The sequence below is a fragment of the Lontra canadensis genome, unplaced genomic scaffold, assembly GCF_010015895.1.
Source record: "Lontra canadensis isolate GAN:19392208 unplaced genomic scaffold, GSC_riverotter_1.0 scaffold98, whole genome shotgun sequence".
NCBI classification, from domain to species: domain Eukaryota; kingdom Metazoa; phylum Chordata; class Mammalia; order Carnivora; family Mustelidae; genus Lontra; species Lontra canadensis.
In genome coordinates this window covers 5,730,362-5,749,076 of record NW_022631092.1, presented here as the reverse complement: position 1 = coordinate 5,749,076, position 18,715 = coordinate 5,730,362, and the positions used below count along the sequence as shown (strand labels likewise).

The 18,715-nt window shown below is 40.8% G+C and overlaps 1 protein-coding gene across 3 annotated transcripts in view; it reads right to left on the bottom strand.

Moving 5' to 3' along the window:
* Window positions 1-18,715, bottom strand: part of PSEN1 (presenilin 1) — a 69,944-nt gene that overhangs the window by 7,709 nt on the left and 43,520 nt on the right. For all 3 annotated transcript variants that reach the window (XM_032837449.1, XM_032837451.1, XM_032837450.1), the window contains 3 exons: window positions 16,770-16,868; window positions 9,073-9,159; window positions 5,989-6,162 (listed from right to left, as the gene is read on the bottom strand). In XM_032837449.1, coding sequence (XP_032693340.1) covers window positions 5,989-6,162; window positions 9,073-9,159; window positions 16,770-16,868 — 360 coding nt within the window. The remainder of the gene's footprint in view (window positions 1-5,988; window positions 6,163-9,072; window positions 9,160-16,769; window positions 16,869-18,715) is intronic.

Below are 18,715 nucleotides of genomic sequence, written 5' to 3'. Positions count from 1 at the left end.
TCTCTCTCTGCCTACTTGTGCTGTCAAATAAATAAATAAAATCTTAAAAAAAAAAATACAGGGGCATCTGGGTGGCTCATTTGGTTGAGCTGCTGCCTTCGGCTCAGGTCATGATCCCGGGGTCCTAGGATTGAGTCCCACATCGGGCTCCTTGCTCAGCAGAAAGCCTGCTTCTCTCTCTGCCTCTGCCTGCTGCTCTGCCTGTGTTCTCCCTCTCTCTCTCGGACAAATAAATAAAATCTTTAAAAAGTTCTTGGCATCTATAAAGGCTAAACAAATGACCTTAGAAAGACTGATTTCAAATGTTAAGTGCTATAAGGAACTAAAATTAAATTCTTCAGAAAAAATGTTATAGAAATGAAATTTTTAAAATGCAGGAAAAAAATTGTATCTGAAAACAAACTTGTATCTAGAATATATAAAGAACCATTACAACTCAATAATAAAGAGACAAATAAAAATGGCCCAAGGATCTGAATACAATTCTCCAAGAAAATATAAAAATGGCCAACAAGCACACACCAAAAATACTCAACATCATTAGCCAATAGGGAAATGCAAATGAGAACTGTATTAAGATACCACTTTACACCCACTAGAATGATTATAATCAAAAAGACAGATAAGTGTTGGTGAGGATGTGGAAAAATTGGAGCATTCACACACCGCTGGTGGGAATGTAAAACAGGATGGCTGCTTCGGAAAACAGCCTGGCAGTTCCTCAAAAGGTTAAACAGAATTACCATATGACCTAGCGATTCCACTCCTGGGTATACACCCAAGAGAAATAAAAACATGTCCACACAAAAACTTGTACACGAATATTGATAGCAACATTACGCATAACAGCCCCAAATGAAAACAGCCTCGATGTCTGTTAATTGATGAATGGGTAATAAATGTGGGATATATGTGAAATGTAGTATTACTTGGCTATAAAAAGAAATGGAAGTAGTGACACATACTACAACAGAGATGAACTTTGAAAACATTACCCTAAGGGAAAGAGATCAGTACAAAGGACCATATATTGTAGGATTCCATCTATATGAAATGTCCAGGATAGGCAACTCTATTAAGAGAGTACATTTGTGGGGGTGCCTGGGTGGCTCAGTCGTTAAGCCTCTGACTTCAGCTCAGGTCATGATCCCAGAGTCCTGGAATTGAGCCCCGCATCTGGGTTCCCTGATCGGCGGGAAGCCTGCTTCCCCTCCTCCTCTCCCACTCCGCCTGCTTGGGTTCCCTCTCTGTCAAATAAATAAATAAAATCTTTAAAAAAAAAAATAGTATATTTGTTGGTGTTGGCGAGACATGGGGGCTAATGAGTTCAGGGTTTCTTTATGAGGTGATGAAAATGTTCTAAAATTCACTTGTGGGGACGGCTGCACAACTCTGAATATAATAAAAATCACTGCATTATGTGTTTTAAATGGGGGGGATGGGAGGGACTAGAGAGCTTGACAGCTAAGGAGTGTGGGTTCTTTTGGGGATAATGAGATAGTTCCAGTATTAATTGTGGTGATGGCTGAACAATTCCGTGAATATACTAAAGTTATCAAAAACTAAACAAAAATGGAGCGCCTGGGTGGCTCAGTCAGTTGAGCCTCTGCCTTCAGCTTAGGTCATGATCTCGGGGTCCTGGGATTGAGCCTCACATCGGGCTTTCTGCATGGCAGGAAGCCTGCTTCTCTCTCTTCCTCTGCTGCTCCCCCTGCTTGTGTACTCTCTCTCTCTCTGTCAAATAAATGGGTAAAATCTTAAAAAAAAAAAAAAGTAAACGAAAATTATGTATTAAATCAAAGCTTTTAAAATCACAGCCTCACTTTTTCATTCAAAGGCTTATGTTTAGGGGTGCCTGGCTGGCTCAGCTGGAAGAGTGCCCAACTCCTGATCTTCGGGTCATGAGTTCAAGTTCCACACTGGGCGTAGAGATTACTTAAATAAATATTTAAAAATTTAAAAATGAGGGGCGCCTGGGTGGCTCAGTGGGTTAAAGCCTCTGCCTTTGGCTCAGGTCATGATCCCAGAGTCCTGGGATTGAGCCCCATATCGGGCTCTCTGCTTGGCGGGGAGCTTGCTTCCTCCTCTCTCTCTGCCTGCCTCTGCCTACTTGTGATCTCTCTCTCTGTCAAATAAATAAATAAAATGTTTAAAAAAAAATTTAAAAATGGGCTTACGTTTACTGAACATAATAAAAATAAAATTAAAAAAAAATAGGCTTCCATTTAACAGCAATATTATGGCAAATGCTATAGTTATACTTCACAGAATTCATTTTCATGGAAAGATATACATTATTTATTAGCAAAATTAGAGTAAGGAAACAAGTAACCATCAGTTTTTTTCTTTAGGCATTTACTGAAATGTCACGTTTTATTCACCTACAAGCAGAAGAAATCGAAGCAGAATGAAAATCTAAGAAATATCACATTGCTCAGGAATTTTTCTTTAAATAGCTCCTTTTGATTTATTCAATCAAAATGTGCCATAGCCAAATAACTAAAACCACAGCAATGGAAACCGCTTAGGTTAGTCGAAACGGACGAGCAAGTGTTCTTGCTAGGACCGGCTACTAGCAAGTGTTAATGCTAGGACCGGCTGCTAGTATTTTACTGCTATTTGCTAATAGTAGTCTAGGCCTTCTATTGTGTTGTTTTGTTTTTATTAACTCTGAAAAATAATTTCAAGTAATATGGTGTTCCCTGAATATTAAAAGGAGCATCTGCTGGTCTACCAAACATAAGACATAGTAAAGACAATCAATGATGGTGACTATTTACTTTAATTGTAAGATTTCTCTAAACAACCTCTAGCTGTGTAATATTTGCCTAGCTTAAATGTAACATAAAAAATACTTCCTATTATCTTTTTAAAAATGTAAACATATTAAAAACTGCCTGAGGGGTACCTGACCCAGTGGTGGGGCATGTGACTCTTGATCTCGGGACTGTGAGTTCTCGAGCCCCACGCTGGGTGTAGAGATTACTTAAAATCTTAAAAAAAGTGAGGCTTTGAGGGGCTCCTAGGTGGCTTAGTCGGTGAAGCATCTGACTTGGGGTCTCAGCTCAGGTCATGATCTCAGGGTTGTGAGATCGAGCCCCACGTGAGGCTCTGTGTGCCGCAGGGAGTCTGCCTGAGATTCTCTCTCTCACCCTCTTTCTCTCCCTTTCCCTCTGTTCCTCCTCCCTCTCTCAAGCTCTCTCTAAAATAAATAAATAAATCTTACTAAAAATAAAACAAAACAAAATACTGCCCGATGCTGCACCTGGCTGGCTCAGTCTATTAAGCGTCCAACTCGGTTTTGGCTCAGGTCATGAACCCTGGGTGCTGGAATGCAGCAGCTCCTTGAGCTCTACATTCAGCAGGAAGAGGGCCTGAAGATTCCCTCTCGCGCCCTCTGCCCCTCACCCGCTCATGCTCTCTCATTCTTTCTAAATAAATAAATAAAATCTTAAAAAGAAAGTTCCTGAAATGTATTATTTCAAGAAACATTTACTACTAAAATCTCTTCTAAGGGCACCTGGGTGGCTCAGTGGGTTAAAGCCTCTACCTTCGGCTCAGGTCATGATCCCAGGGTCCTGGATCAAGCCCCGCATCAGGCTCTCTGCTCAGTGGGGAGCCTGCTTCCCGCCCCCCCCCCCACCTCTCTGCCTGCCTCTGCCTACTTGTAAGCTCTGTCAAATAAATAAATAAAATCTTAAAAAAAAAATAAAATAAAATCTCTTCTTCCATTTGAAGAGAATAGTAAAATTCATCTTCCACACTTCCCTTGAGGTTACAGAAAAGAATCTCTAGGAGTCAATTTCTACTCCTGCAAACACCAGGCTAATTTCACTATGTTGGTAAGTGTTAAGTCTACTGATTGGTGGCACACTTAGGATGAGCCGGCTACCGGCATGACGTTTGAGGGAAGTATATTTTGAAAGCCATTAGAAGGAAGACCAACTACCTTCACATTGAATAAAAATATTTTACATTTCTAATTAAGAACTCTTCAGTTTCCAATTAAATGCTGATTTTTAAAGGTTGTTTTGGAAGATAATATGTGCTTTTTTACAAATTGAATTCTAGTGTAAACTGAGACTTTTTAAAATAAGTAACCATAAGTCTGGTTTAAAACATTAATGTAATCAGGGGTGCCTGGCTGGCTCAGTCAGTAGAACATGGGATCTCTGATCTCAGGGTCTTGAGTTCAAGCCTGGCAATGGGTGTAGAGCTTACTTAATAATAATAATACAATACAAGATGGTTATGTTACTGGATGCAAAGATGATGAAAGAATTTCAGTTACTAGTTTATACTGGTCCCAGAAAAAGAAAATATTATTCTGACATTAGGGAGGCAATACCTGGGTTCTCCTTAAAAAACAAAACAACAGGGGTGCCTGGGTGGCTCAGTGGGTTGAGGCCTCTGCCTTTGGTTCGGGTCATGGTCTCAGGGTCCTGGGCTCAAGCCCTGTGTTGGGCTCTCTGCTCAGCGGGGAGGCTGCTTCCCTTTCTATCTCTGCCTGCCTCTCTGCCTACTTGTGATCTCTGTCAAATAAATAAATAAAATCTTTGAAAAAACAAAACAACAAACACACACACACACGCGCGCACACACAGACATAAAAGACAAAGAGCACACGAGGAAATGATCAGGAGTGAGCACTCAAGTGGCAAGGACAATCATGAAACAGTCATGCTGCTGCTATGGTCAACAGCTACATATTCTTTCCTTCTTTTGGCTGCAGGCACCCCTGAGAAATGAGAGGAAGGGAAGCGGCAACCTGACTACAGTAGTAACTTTGCAGGCAGAGAATACACCAGCAAAGACAAGATCAAGCCTGGCTGTAAGCCAAGGCAACCGTGTCTAGTCTCCCTGGAGTATGAAAGTCACAGGGTGTAGCTGGCTCTAACATCTGGAAAATTCAGCCAAGCACCAAAGTCAAGGATACGCCCAGGTTTTGAGCAAGTTAAAAGAGTAAGGCTGAGCTGTAAGCGTTCTGCTTAAGCTGAAGGATAATGTCCAGATCATAATTATCAATGATGAGCAAATAAAGAAGCTAAGAAACCTAGGGGTTTCTTTCTCTAAAATTACTTAACATTTTTAACTATAATGTTTTAATCCAGAGCTTCACTTTTGTAAGAAAAAAAAAATCCACCAAGAATAATTTAGTTGGAAACTGTATTAATCTCTTAATAAATCACATCATGGGGCACCTGGGTGGCTCAGTGGGTTAAGCCTCTGCCTTTGGCCCAGGTCATGATCTCAAGGTCCTGGGATCGAGCGCCGCATCAGGGGGAGGGGGGGTCTCTGCTCGGCAGGGAGACTGCTTCCTCTCTCTCTGCCTGCCTCTCTGCCTACTTGTGATCTCTGTCTGTCAAATAAATAAATAAAAATCTTTAAAAAAAAAAACAACAACACATCTTTAAGACTAACTGAAGAGATGACTGAGCCCGAACCAAAGGGGCTCTTGATCATTTTCCCAAGAAGCCCCAAGTGCTAAAGGAAATCCAAGTGCCAACATTCTTAGACATTGAACAAATGTTTGCATTTCTCCCCATAACCTAAATCCCTTTGATTTTCTTTAAAATTCATAAAATACAGTGCTTGCTAGCAAAGGGAATATGTAAAAGGCTGAAACACTCAAATCCACAGGTCTCTGCACAGGAAGAGGAAATGTATTAATGAGATTTTTGTACACAAATATTGCAGTCATGAAGCCTACTGCAATAATAATTCTGAAAAAAATCTTCTACCTTATAAAACAAATGCCTAATGTTCAGGCTATAAACGGCCATTTCCAAAAATCTGAGGAACAGAATTTGGCCCACTGACAAACTGAACTATGAGAAAAGCAGTAATTATGAGCATGTCCCACTAAAAGCTTCAATCTGTTATTCAGAATTAGACCGTAACACTCTCTATTCATTTTATTTTTGAGGAGTTTGGTAACGCAGCACGTAAAAGAACCCAAGACTATTCAACACAGAGAAATGCACGTACTTTCTTCTGGGTCCTCACTGGTGAGGATGTTGCTGGAAAGTTCCTGCACAGCAGCTCGTGTCTCAGTTGTAGAATGATGAGGCCCTAGGCGACTGTCCCTCTGGGCTTCCCACTCTTCACTGAAGCCACCATCATCGCTCTCTGTCACAGGGTCTTGGGACTCACTTTCGGTGCCTTCAAGAGAAAGTGGAAATTATAGCTAACATTTTAGAAAAATTTCTTAATACCTTTAATAAAACTACACGGGAACAATAACTACCCACCTGTCATGTAACTAGGTTAGTTGGCTCTTAAACCACAAATCATAAGCTGTAGAAGTGCCTGGAAGTTGCTTGACCAATAACCATTTCCCTTGTTTCCTGAGGGCAGAGTCCTGATTGGTTTGGGCTTCTGCCTCTCATGCACATGACTCTGGGGGTAAATCATGATCAAGCCAAGCCAAGCCAAGCATGGTAATTTCATCCCTCTTCCCAATAAAAGCTCTAAGGGTGGGGGTGGTACTAGCCAATGCGTGGGGAGGCAAAGTCTGCTCTGAATTTGGGGGATATTTTTCTCACTCTTTGAGAGAATCAAGGAAGAAACAAAACCGCCCCTTTCTAAGCCTGGATGATGTCTCATCTGGATATGATGTCTGGAACAACAGTTGTCATCTTCTGATCATGAGAAGCAGTGGGCTGAGGACCAAACCTGTATCTAAGAATGGCAGAGCAGGAAGATGGAAGGACCCTGGGCCCTTGATGACATCATTGGATCATAAAACCGACCAGCCCTACAAAGGCCTACACCTCAGGACTTCTGGTCACACGAGAGAACCTAATTCTTCTTTGTGTAAAGCAACTGACTTGGGTTTTCTGATCTTGGCAGCTGAAAGCCCAACCATGGCTTTAGTGACTTAAGATAAAAAGCAGACCATTATGGGGGAGGTGGGGCAGGAGAGGGGGGTGAATTTTTTTATGGACCAGCCATTGTGTTATAATGACTATCAATCAGATTCAAAATTGTAAGCATAAAATGAAAGTCCTGAGAAACATCCATACATCAAAGATAATTAAAATACAAAAGTGAAGTTGATAAACTTTTTTTTCCCTCCTTTATTATTATTATGTAATACAAGTAAAACATGTTCATAGAGGTGGATTGACCATGAAGACTGCAAGCCTCAGGCCTCTCACTCACATGGCATACTTCAGAGAGGCCACAGGAATTCTGTATTCATAACTTGTATTCTTTTTCCTAACCAAGTCCTCACAAATCCTGAATCATCCATGGTTTGGAGTTTACAAAATCATATAAGCATAAGATTTATAAATAAAAACAGCAGTCCCTGCTCTGCCCCATCCCTCCTCACTCCTACCTGCGAACCTTTCAAGCCACCCCTTTCGGAGCCCTGTGTTTTTCTGTTCCAATCTAACTTCTAGTTCTCCTAACACAGTGGTTTTTAGCCAGTGCGTAGCACCTCCCTTCCAGGGGGTGTTTGGAAATATCCAGGATGGAGGGCTTTCTGCCTACTGCAATACCACAAAACCAAAATTAACATTCAGAGTGAGGGGCCAGAAAAGCTAATAACCTGCAAAGAGCGAAACCCCACATAATGAAGAACTGCCCACCCAAAATACCACAGCACTCCCACTGAGGAACTCTGTAGTTCACCTAGCTCCGCTCTTCCCCATTGTTTCCTCTTCTGGAAAGTTCTTCTACTTGTCAGTTGGTTGCCACCTATTATCACTTCCTCAGGGAAGCCTTCCTGACTTTCCAGAGTAAATGAAATTCCTCTACTGTAAACTTTCATAGCAACCATACTTCTCCTTTGTAGTGCATCTCACAACTGTATAAAATTATTTGTTGAACATTTGTGTCTGTCCAAATAGGTCATGAGCTCCGAAGGGACATGATATCTTGTTCAGTGCTGCATTCTCAGTGCCTAGTTAAAATATGAGGCACAGAGTTAGGCACTCAATCAATATTTGTCGTGGGGCACCTGGGTGGCTCAGATGGTTAAGCATCTGCCTTCGGCTCAGGTTATGATCTCCAGGGTTGAGGGATCGAGCCCCATGTTGGGCTTCCTCCTCAGCGGGGAGTCAGGTTCTCCCTCTCCCTCTCCTCCTGCTCATGTTCTTTCTGTCTCAAATGAATAAATAAAAATCTTTTAAAAAAGTTTTGTCTAAAGAATAAAATGTTTTTCACTCATACTCACATATATACTCATAGACAACTCATCTTTTAATAGTCTTCAGCTTAACACAGATCAACACAATAGCCAGATTTGTAGCAATCGTTTCCAATATATTTCCTTCTTCTCCATCAGGTCTCCTACTGGTTCTGCTGCAAAATTCCCAGTTGAAAATGTGCTCTTTGCTGTTACCCAAATTCTAACTCAGCAGATTTCATGGCTCTTTAAACCTATACTTTCCTTTTCCCATTAAGGCCCTTTTTTCTTCTCTTGCCACTGCTCTGCCTATTTCCCAGCTTCCTCTAAGGTTAGCTCTTTGTTTTTCTTATAAAGTTTCTTTTCTTCTTGACTATTTTTAGTGTGCCATTATTCCAATTCTTCCTAACAACTCCTAACTTATGCCTGCCTGGACATCATCTCTGTATCCACAAGGGGCCTTTCCATCTCCCAGCCTGATCATCCTGCAACATCTACCCTCCTCCAGAATGTCATGTCCACCTGGAATATTTTGTCTTCTTGGTATAAACATGATCGCATCTTAAGTCAAATCATATTTAAGTTACCCTGGCCATATCAGGTAAGAGGCTCTCATTTTTACATGTTTGGAGAGCAAGATTACTGTTTCTTTTTTAAATCACAGCCTCAACTTGAACCTTTCCATAATGGTATTAATGTCATTTAATGGCAGAAATTCTTTACCTAGGGTCCCTTGGCTGTATGGTTGGGTTTAGAGCACCTGAACTTCTTAAATATTTATCTGTATTTACTGGGTATTACCACAGCTTCCAGGAGATTCTCAAGAGTCCATGACCAAAGACAGAGGTTAAAATCATTGCTTCACAGCTGTTAGCCAATATAACAGGACAATGACCTGGAAAAACCAGGCAGGAAATTACCAAATAAAAGACACCTACTTTGTGCGTTATAATTGGAGTTTTTGGATACCTTCCTTTGGGCTTCTGGATCTCCCTCTGCCATATTCACCAACCACACCATTGTTGCTGTTGAGAAAGACAAAAGTCCAGTTAAGAACTTGAAACCCAGAGGGACGCCTGGGTGGCTCAGTTGGTTAAACAGCTGCCTTCAGCTCAGGTCATGATCCCAGCGTCCTGGGATCGAGTCCCACATCGGGCTCCTTGCTGGGCGGGGAGCCTGCTTCTCCCTCTGCCTCTGCTGCCACTCTGCCTGCCTGTGCTCGCTTGCTTTCTCTCTCTCTCTGGCAAGTAAATAAATAAAAATCTTTAAAAAAAAAAAAAAAAAAAAACTTGAAACCCAGAAAGTACATAAATAGAGAACAGGCCATTATCTTTCTACAGAAGTCACCAATCTTCTTAATGTTACCTTAAGAATCCTTAACAATCAGAAGCAAATGCATTATTAAAAACCACACAAGATTTTCTGATTTTGGCAGATTAAAGAAAAAATTCTAAAACTGAACGTTCACTCTAGCTTTCAAACTACAGTTGCTACTGAAAAAACCATAAATTTCATCATTTCCAGTCCCTGAAAAGTAATCAGAGGAAAACTGTTCAGGCCAGCAAGATCTACTAAAAAACAGCTGGAGGGCTGAACATTCTAAAATAATGTGAAATCACTGATGAAAATTACTTATTGGAACTAAATCAGAGAACAAACTGGGACTCACAAAAGCATCACACAACCATTATGATTCTAAGGATGCCTGACCTCTGGGATTTTCGATAACGCTAAACTGTGATATACAAGGAATAAAAAAAGGTTAAAAGCAATAAACATAAAGGGGATTGTCAACCGGCCTATTCTATGTCCCTTTCACAAAAATACATACATATCCATATAGATCTAAGTATATACACACAACTCTCTCACATTTTAAAGGACAACATGAATATATTAAAATGGTACTTCTCATATATTACAAGTGGAATGAAAAATGGAATAGCCCCTATACAGCCCCTACTGAAGGGAATTTGGTAACATCTAACAAAACTATGTATGCCATTACTCAGTCATAAGAATGAAATTGGGGCACCTGGGTGGCTCAGTCGGTTAAGCATCCAACTCTTGATTTAGGCTCAGGGCCTGATCTTGGGATTGTGGGATCCAGCCCCACACGGGCTCTGCACTCAGAGTCAGCTTGTCCCTCCCTCCCCTACCCTCACCCTGCTGCTCACTCATTCTCTAGCTCTAAAATAAATAACATGTTAAAAAAAAAAAAAAAGAATGAAATCTTGCCATTTTTATACTATTATGCTAAAACAAATAAATAAGACAAACAACATAGAAGCAAACTCATAAATACAGGGAACAAATGTCTGGTGGTTGCCAGAGTGGAGGGGGGGAATGGGCAAACTAGGTGAAGGGGATTAAGAGCTACAAACTTCCAGGTTTTTGTTTTGATTTTTAAAAGATTTTATTTATTTATTTGACAGAGAGAGAGAGAGAGAGAATAAGCAGGGAGAACAGCAGAGGGAGAGGGAGAAGCAGGCTCCCCACCAAGCAGGCAGCCCAATATGGGGCTCAATCCCAGGACCCTGGCACCATGACCCGAGCCAAAGGCAGATGCTTAACCAACTGAGCCACCGCAAATGCCTCAAACTTCCAGTTATAAAATAAATCATGGATATAAAATACAGCAAGGGAATATAGTCAATAATATTATAATAATTTCGTAAGGTAACAGATGGTAGCTACGCTTACCATGGTGCACATTTCATAATGTATATAAATATCAAATCACTATGCTGTACGTCTGAAACTACTATAAGACTGCATGTCAACTACACTTCAATTAAAAATAAAAAACTACCTGTGCCTTAATTCTTTGACCCACGAATTCCACTTTTGGGAATTTATCCTGAAAATACACCAATGATAATATAAAAATACATATAAACATGTACATACAGGGCTATGGCAGGAACCAAATGCCAGCAAAAACCTGAGTCCAATCTGTGGTCACTGGTACCCCCAAAGGACTGCATTTTTTTAAAGCACAAATAGTCAAGAAGATTGATTTAAAATTTTTTAATATTTGTGTTTATTTCCATGTCAGGGGAAAAGTACTGCTTAATAATACTGCTGCTTTAAAAAAAATAAATAGGGAGGTCTGGGTGGCTCAGTAAGTTAAGCGCCTGCCTTCAGCTCAGGTCATGATCCTAGGGTCCTGGGATCGAGCCCCACATCTGGCTCTGTGCTCAGCAGGGAGCCTGCTTCTCCCTCTGCCTGCCATCCCCCCTGCTTGTGCAGGGTTTATAACAGGGTTAATAACATATATGTAAAATCCACTTAAAATTGAGAGCTTAAGAGGCGCCTGGTGGCTCAGTGGGTTAAAGCCTCTGCCTTCGGCTCAGGTTGTGGTCTCAGGATCCTGGGATAGGAGCCCCACATTGGGCTCTTGGCTCAGCAGGGAGCCTGCTTCCTCCTCTTTCTCTGCCTGCCTCTCTGCCTACTTGTGATCTCTATCAAATGAATAAATAAAATCTTAAAAAATAAAAAAAAAATAAAGACTCAAAATCCTTCCACTTTGACACCCACAATTAAGTTTTTATTTTTTATTTATTTATTTTTAAAAATATTTTATTTATTTATCTGACAGAGATCACAAGTAGGCAGAGAGGCAGGCAGAAAGAGAGGAGGAAGCAGACTCCCTGCTGAGCAGAGAGCCTGATGCGGGGCTCGATCCCAGCACCCTGGGATCATGACCTGAGCTGAAGGCAGAGGCTTTAACCCACTGAGCCACCCAGGCACTCCCACAATTAAGTTTTTAAATAACACAAAGTACAGGGAAGCCTGGGTGGCTCAGTTGGTTAAGTGTCTGCCTTCTGTCCAGGGCATGATCTCAGGTCCTGGGATCGAGCCCTGCACTGGGCTCCTTTCAGCAGGGAGCCCGCTTCTCCCTCTGCTCCCCCACTTGTGCTAATTAAAAAAACTTTAAAAAATAAACATAAATAAATAAAAATTTAAAAAATACACAAAGTACAATTAAAACTCTACAAGTGGAAAAGGTATAAAGAAAAATGTAAATGTTACCTCCATCTCTAAATCCCACTTCCCAGGGGTAAACACTATTAACCTTTTGTCAGTTATTTATTTAAAGATTTTATTTATTTATTTGACAGAGATGACAAGAAGGCAGAGAGGCAGGCAGAGGTGGCGGGGGAAGCAGGCTCCCGCTGAGCAGAGAGCCCGATGTGGGACTTGATCCCAGGACCTTGGAATCATGACCTGAGCCAAAGGCAGAGGCTTTAACCAAACACTGAGCCACCCAGGTGCCCCTTGTCAGTTTTTTCATGTAGCATTGGGATTGTATATGCACAGACATCAAACATAACTCCCTCCCATACAATATTGCATTATTGCTTTAAATCTCGCTTTCTTCTTCTTTTTAAAAAGATTTTGTTTATATATTTGAGAGAGTGAGAGCACACACCCGGGGTAGGGGGCAGAGCAGGGGCAGAGGGAGAGGGAGAAGCAGACCCCCTGCTCAGCAGGGAAACTGATGCAGGGCTCGATCCCAGGACCCTGAGATCACGACCTGAGCCAAAGGCAGATGCTTAACCAACTGAACCACCCAGGTGCCCCTAAATCTGTTTTTAGTATATAATCTTTAACATTAAAAAAACAATTGGACATATACAGGGCTACCTCATTCTTTCTAATGGCTGCACAACTGTCTACTGTATGAATGTACCGTAATTATTTGAAAGTGTTCCCACTGATGGATACTTAAGTTACTTCCACTGAGCATTCACTATCAACATTTGGTGGAACATTCTGTATGCACAAATATAAAATATGTAGTCAATTTTAATTTCCAGGAATAACACATAAGAAGCTCACACCCAAATGCTGATTAAGAGGAAAATGTTGATGTTCAAAACTTCACCTTTTTTCTGCCAAAAAACACAGGAAGCACAGGATAATAAATTTATATTGGAAAAAGAGCAAAACAAGATCCTTGCATTCCAGAAAATGAGTTTTCTAACATTTGACCAGACTTCTCCACATACAAGCACAGTCCTTGCCTCTCCACTTCCCCCAAATGATCTCACACTGAGTTCACAAGAAAACAAGGTCAACTACCACGTGCTCCCAACTTTACCTCTTTCATTAAGTCTCACTACCTTCTGCTTTTGTCGTCCTCTTCCCTCCTTCCAAGTCTTTCCTGTTCTCTTTTAATTACTCTTCCTGAACTCTCAAGGCAATTTTTTGGGAAAGATTTTTATTTATTGAGCACCTGGGTGGCTCAGTCATTAAGCATCTGCCTTTGGCTCAGGTCATGATCCCAGAGTCCTGGGATCGGCCCCTCATCGGGCTCCCTGCTCTGCGGCAAGCCTGCTTCTCCCCCTCCCTCTCCCCCTGCCTGATCTCCTCTCTCAATGTCTCTTTCCCTCTGTCCAATAAATAAAGAGAATCTTTAAAAAAAAAGATTTTTATTTATTTGACACAGAGCCCATGCGTGCAAGTGAGTGTGAGCGCACAAGCACAGGGAACGGCAGGCAGGCACAGGAACCCATGTGGGGCTTGATCTCAGGACCCTGGGATCATGACCTGAGCTGAAAGCAGCCGCTTAACTGACTGAGCCACCCAGGCACCCCTCCGAGCAATTTCTACCTGCTTTGTTGATAACCTTGGTCCATGAACTATTCCTTCTTGCTGGTCTCATCAAAAGCTTTCTCCACTGCTCCTTCCCTCCAGCCTTAGAGACACAGTTACATCTTCTATCTCCTGGAAACACCTTTCCGCAGTCCTGCTCTCCCCTCACGTCACCACTGCCCTGCGTGTATGACAACAATCTCTGTAGTAGGGTATGTTTACTGAACCTCCCCTCCTTCACCACCCATTCTCTGGCTATACCATAACTTCCACTGCCAGCAACAGCAAAACACAGACACACTGCCTTCCCTTGGGAGCACTGCTTCTAGCCCTACCACTCTACTGAAATTGTTCTCTTAAATGTCACCGAAGACATCCAAGGAACTAAATCCTATATGGTTTACTTAGTCCTCATCTTTGGCTTCTTCTAGAGCATTTGATGTTCTTCTTGACACTCTGTTTTTCCAATAACCCAACAGAAAATTAGGCAAACAAACAAACAAACAAAAACCCTACAAAGATACATCAAACTGGTAACAGGGTAACTGCTTGGTAAGGTATTAAGATTAGAGATGACAGTTACAGTGAAATTTAGCTTTCTTTACAATATTTAATTTTCTTCCAGCATAACACATTAATGCATTACTTATGTAATTATAAATTTTGAAAATATAGAAAAGATTATACCCAGTCACAAAACAAGAAATATAAGTATGTAGCTAAAAAAAACATGAAAAAAGTCCAAATACTCATTAATAATTATTAGTTAATAAGCCAAAATCAAAATAAAACAAGATGTTATTTTTTGCCTCTTAGTTTCACACACACATAATACTGAAGATATAAGGAAAGTGGTACCTTACACTATTAAAGGACATATAAACTGGTATAGCCTTTTTAGGAGGTAATTTGGATCCATCAAAATTTACACACATGCTTTGACTTAGTGATTCCATTTTTAAAAACGTATCATACCAAAAATTTCACGAAGATGGATGATCTCTGCAAGCACTGTTCGTGACAGAAGAAGATCAACAAGGACACCCTTTTCTGAGTACCTACATAGAGAATACTGTGTAGCCTCTTCCCATGCTGACATGGAAAACATGTCCTGATATTGTTAAGTGAAAAATCCCAGCTACCCCAATTTTCTTTTCTTCCCTTTACTGTTGTTGTCTCTTCGTTTTCTCACTCTTTAAGCACAGGAGCTGACAAAGTTCTCTCCTTAACAACTTCTCATCTACTTCTGTTGAACCGCTCAACCATTCCCGAATTTGCAACGGCCACTGCTACGCTCTCAATTCTGTACCTCTGATCAACCTTACCCCAAGCACTAGAACTTCACTTCTAAACTCACGCTGGGCATTTCTACCTGGTTCACAGGTCCCACCAACTAAGGAAGATATGGCCACAGAGAAAACGAAACGTTCCTGAACCAAGAACAACACCCCTCTTCATCACTTTTCCTTCAGGCCTGAAACTTCTCTCATCAGTTGCTAAGAACTACTGATTCTACTTGTACAACCTCTCATCAATCAGTCCTCTTCCTGGATCTGCCATTAACAATACCACAGTTCAGACCCTCATTATTCCCCTCCTAGATTACAACAGTATCTGCTTAGTTATTAGCCATTACTTCGGTTCTCACCACCCATAAATCAGCCTGCACAATGCTGCAAGCCTGCAGAGCCACAGCCTGATCACATAACTCTTGTGCTCAAGAACCTCTGATTCCCCAGCGATCAGCGAATAGCATACAGATATCTAAATCAGCCCCCCAAAGCTATCCCTGATCTTGCCCTAATCTGCCCTTTCCAAATTCATCTTCCTAGAACCCTCCCCCATTTTACTCCATGTTCTAGTCAATCTAAACACCTGAAACTTGATAAAGATGCCCCATACTTCTGTCTCAAAGCCATTCTTTGCGACAAGCCCACTTACGGAATCAGCTCTTCCATGTGTGTTTGCTGAAATCTCACCTTTTTTTTTTTTTTTTAAAGATTTTATTTATTTGACAGAGAGAGATCACAAGTAAGCAGAGAGGCAGGCAGAGAGAGAGAGGGGAAAGCAGGCTCCCTGGTGAGTAGAGAGCCCGATACAGGGACCAGGACCAGGACCCTGAGACAATGGCAGAGGCTTGAACCCACTGAGCCGCCCAGGTGCCCCAAATTCCACCATCCTTAAAAGGTTTAATACAAATGCTATCTCATCCACAAAGCCCTCCCTACTTCCCCAGCCAGGTTTTCCTTCTTCTCAACGCTCTTTACACTTCAATTGTGCCTCCTCTGAATCTGGCAACAATGCTGGATGTTTATACATTTGTCTTATCTCACCTCTAAAGTATAAGCAAAGGAGTTCTGGGTAAGGCAGAGCATCTTAAATCTCTTTATGTCCCCCACAGTGCTCTGTGGCAGAAGGTCAATGCCCAAATGCATATGTACTGAATGATTAGGAAGAGCAGCATCCCAAAATATCCAAAAGGGGCACATTGTGAAGGAACAGTATGATTTTGGGGTAAGCTAGGGCAAGATTCCTCTGTAGTAAGTGGCTCAATAACTCTTGACTAATTAGATTTTATTTTATTTATTCTTTAAGATTTTATTTATTTGTCAAAAAGAGAGAGAGAGATGGCATAAGCAGGGGGAGCGGCAGGCAGAGGGAGAAGCAGGCTTCTTGCTGAGCTAGGAGCCTGATGTGGGACTCGATCCCCAGACTCTGGGATCATGACCTGAGCTGAAGGCAGATGCCCAAGGGATTTAGCCACCCAGACATCCCAAACTAATAAGATTTTAGTTGAGAGTAATGGCTCCTCACTCTCTAAATATTTCTTCTATTTCTACATCTACTGAAAACTCTCTTGAACCAGTGTCAGGTGGAAGACAATAATTTGCAAGGAAACAGGGATGTGTAGAATTTCTCTTAATGTCATGCATTTAAGACAAGAAAAAGTATAATAATGACCATAATTACATGTGTTTGAGTTCCTATAAATTATAAGCTGAGTAGTAATTTAACATCATTCCAAAATACTTACAGGAGTAAATAAGAGCCGGAAAGAGAGTTTCATTCCTCTCCTGAGCTGTTTCAACCAGCATACGAAGTGGGCCTTTTGGACACAAAACAGCCACTAAATCTAGAAAGGGAAAATTAAAAAAAAAAAAAAAGTCTGCAAAAATGTATTGGCTAAGTTTACAAATGGGTGTGTCAGGGAGGAATTAACCAAGGGAAAAGGGTTAATGTCTTCTTTACACAGGAAGATGCTGAACCAGTATGAAATAAACAGGAGGTAAACTGGTGGGGAAAAAAAACCTACACAAAACCACACAGAGGATCTGTGTAAATTTCGTCTTGGTTTTTGCCTATTTGGTTGGTTTACAGTGTATCATCACAGAGATCCAGGAACAAGTCTTCTCTGAGTTTGAAGAAAAAAGGCAGAGATAATGACAAGACAGAACTACTCTACAGCAGTTGTCAACTTCCAATAAGCAAAAACAAAGAGAAGCTATTTCTGAACAAATCACATCTATGGGCCACAGATGGAAGCTTTACAACAAGAGGAATTTAATAGAGGGGATGACTGAATTTTTCAAAATATGAAGAGTAGAGTAACAGGACTCATTCTCTCTCCTTTTTAAAAATAGTGTATGTACTACTTAGGGATACCTGAATTAAAGGACAGTAAATTTAAACAAAACAAAAATTTTTGCATGAAATCCTTTTAGTATTTCTTTGTACCTCTGTCAAAAGCACTTCACAGTATCAGGTCTTAAATGCATGTGGTACTGAAAAGTAACTTATTTTACAAAAATAGCAACTCAGAATAGGAGCCATCTGCCTAAACTATTCTTGATTTGTCCACCATCTCTTTCCATCAACGGTGATTTTTCTTACATTTTCTGTGCCATAAAAATTCACAATATAGAAGTACAGAAAATCTCAAACATTTAAAAATATTAAAACAGGTGTAGCTAAATTTGTGAAGGAAGACATCACAGCTAATGCTGCCATCACCATGATTCAGATGCATTTAAGTAAAAAATCCCCTCATAACTGCAAGTGGTCACGTCTCCTTGAATATTACATCGACTACCACTAATATAACACACACACACACACACACACACACACACACACAGAAGTCTCCGCTCTCACTGCTTCCACTTTGATTTGTTTGGGATGAGAAAAGGGAGATTTGCCATGCTCTGAAATAAGGAGCTTTTCAACCTGTTTGAAGCTGCATGTCCTATAACTGTCTTGGCTTTATGACATGCTGCCCCTAACAGAAGTGCTAAATGATAAACTACCTTATTTTTAGAGCAATTAAAGTGAATTTTGTTTCAAAAATTTTAGAACCTGTGGGACAAACTTAAAAATCTTCGGACGTTGTAAAAAGGGACTTGAGAATCACTCCTCTAAATCGTGGACACAAAAGTCTCTTACTTTAAAGGAACTCAAAGGTCTGGAGAAATAATCATTTGTATCATGTATGGAAGAAGGAGTGTTGATAGGAGAAATAGTGTAATGCAGCAGAAAGAATGCTAGACCTGGGATTCGGATTCTAGATCAAATGCTGTAAGCTTGGGCAAACACCTTCTCTCTCTAAATCTCAGGTCTGTTAGCAGTAACACAGGAAGTACTGCCTTGACTACTTTACAGGATTATATATTTTAAAAAATAACAGCTAACATTTACTGATACTGTTTTAAGTGTATTATACGTATTTTTTCATTTAATCTTCACTTAAAAGTTGATCACTGTGCTAGTTACACAGCCAAAAAATGAAAGGAGAGGAGCCTGGATTGAGCCAGACATGGCTGCCTCCAGAACGAGTGGTTTTTGTTTTTGAACATACAAAAATAGAACCAGACTCTTTATGTCTAATGTCTGACTGATGATAGATAGATGCCATGTTTCATTTAATTAAATTTTAACTTGCTTGAGTATGTCACAATGGTGCTCTGTGAGGTCTGTAGCCCAAGG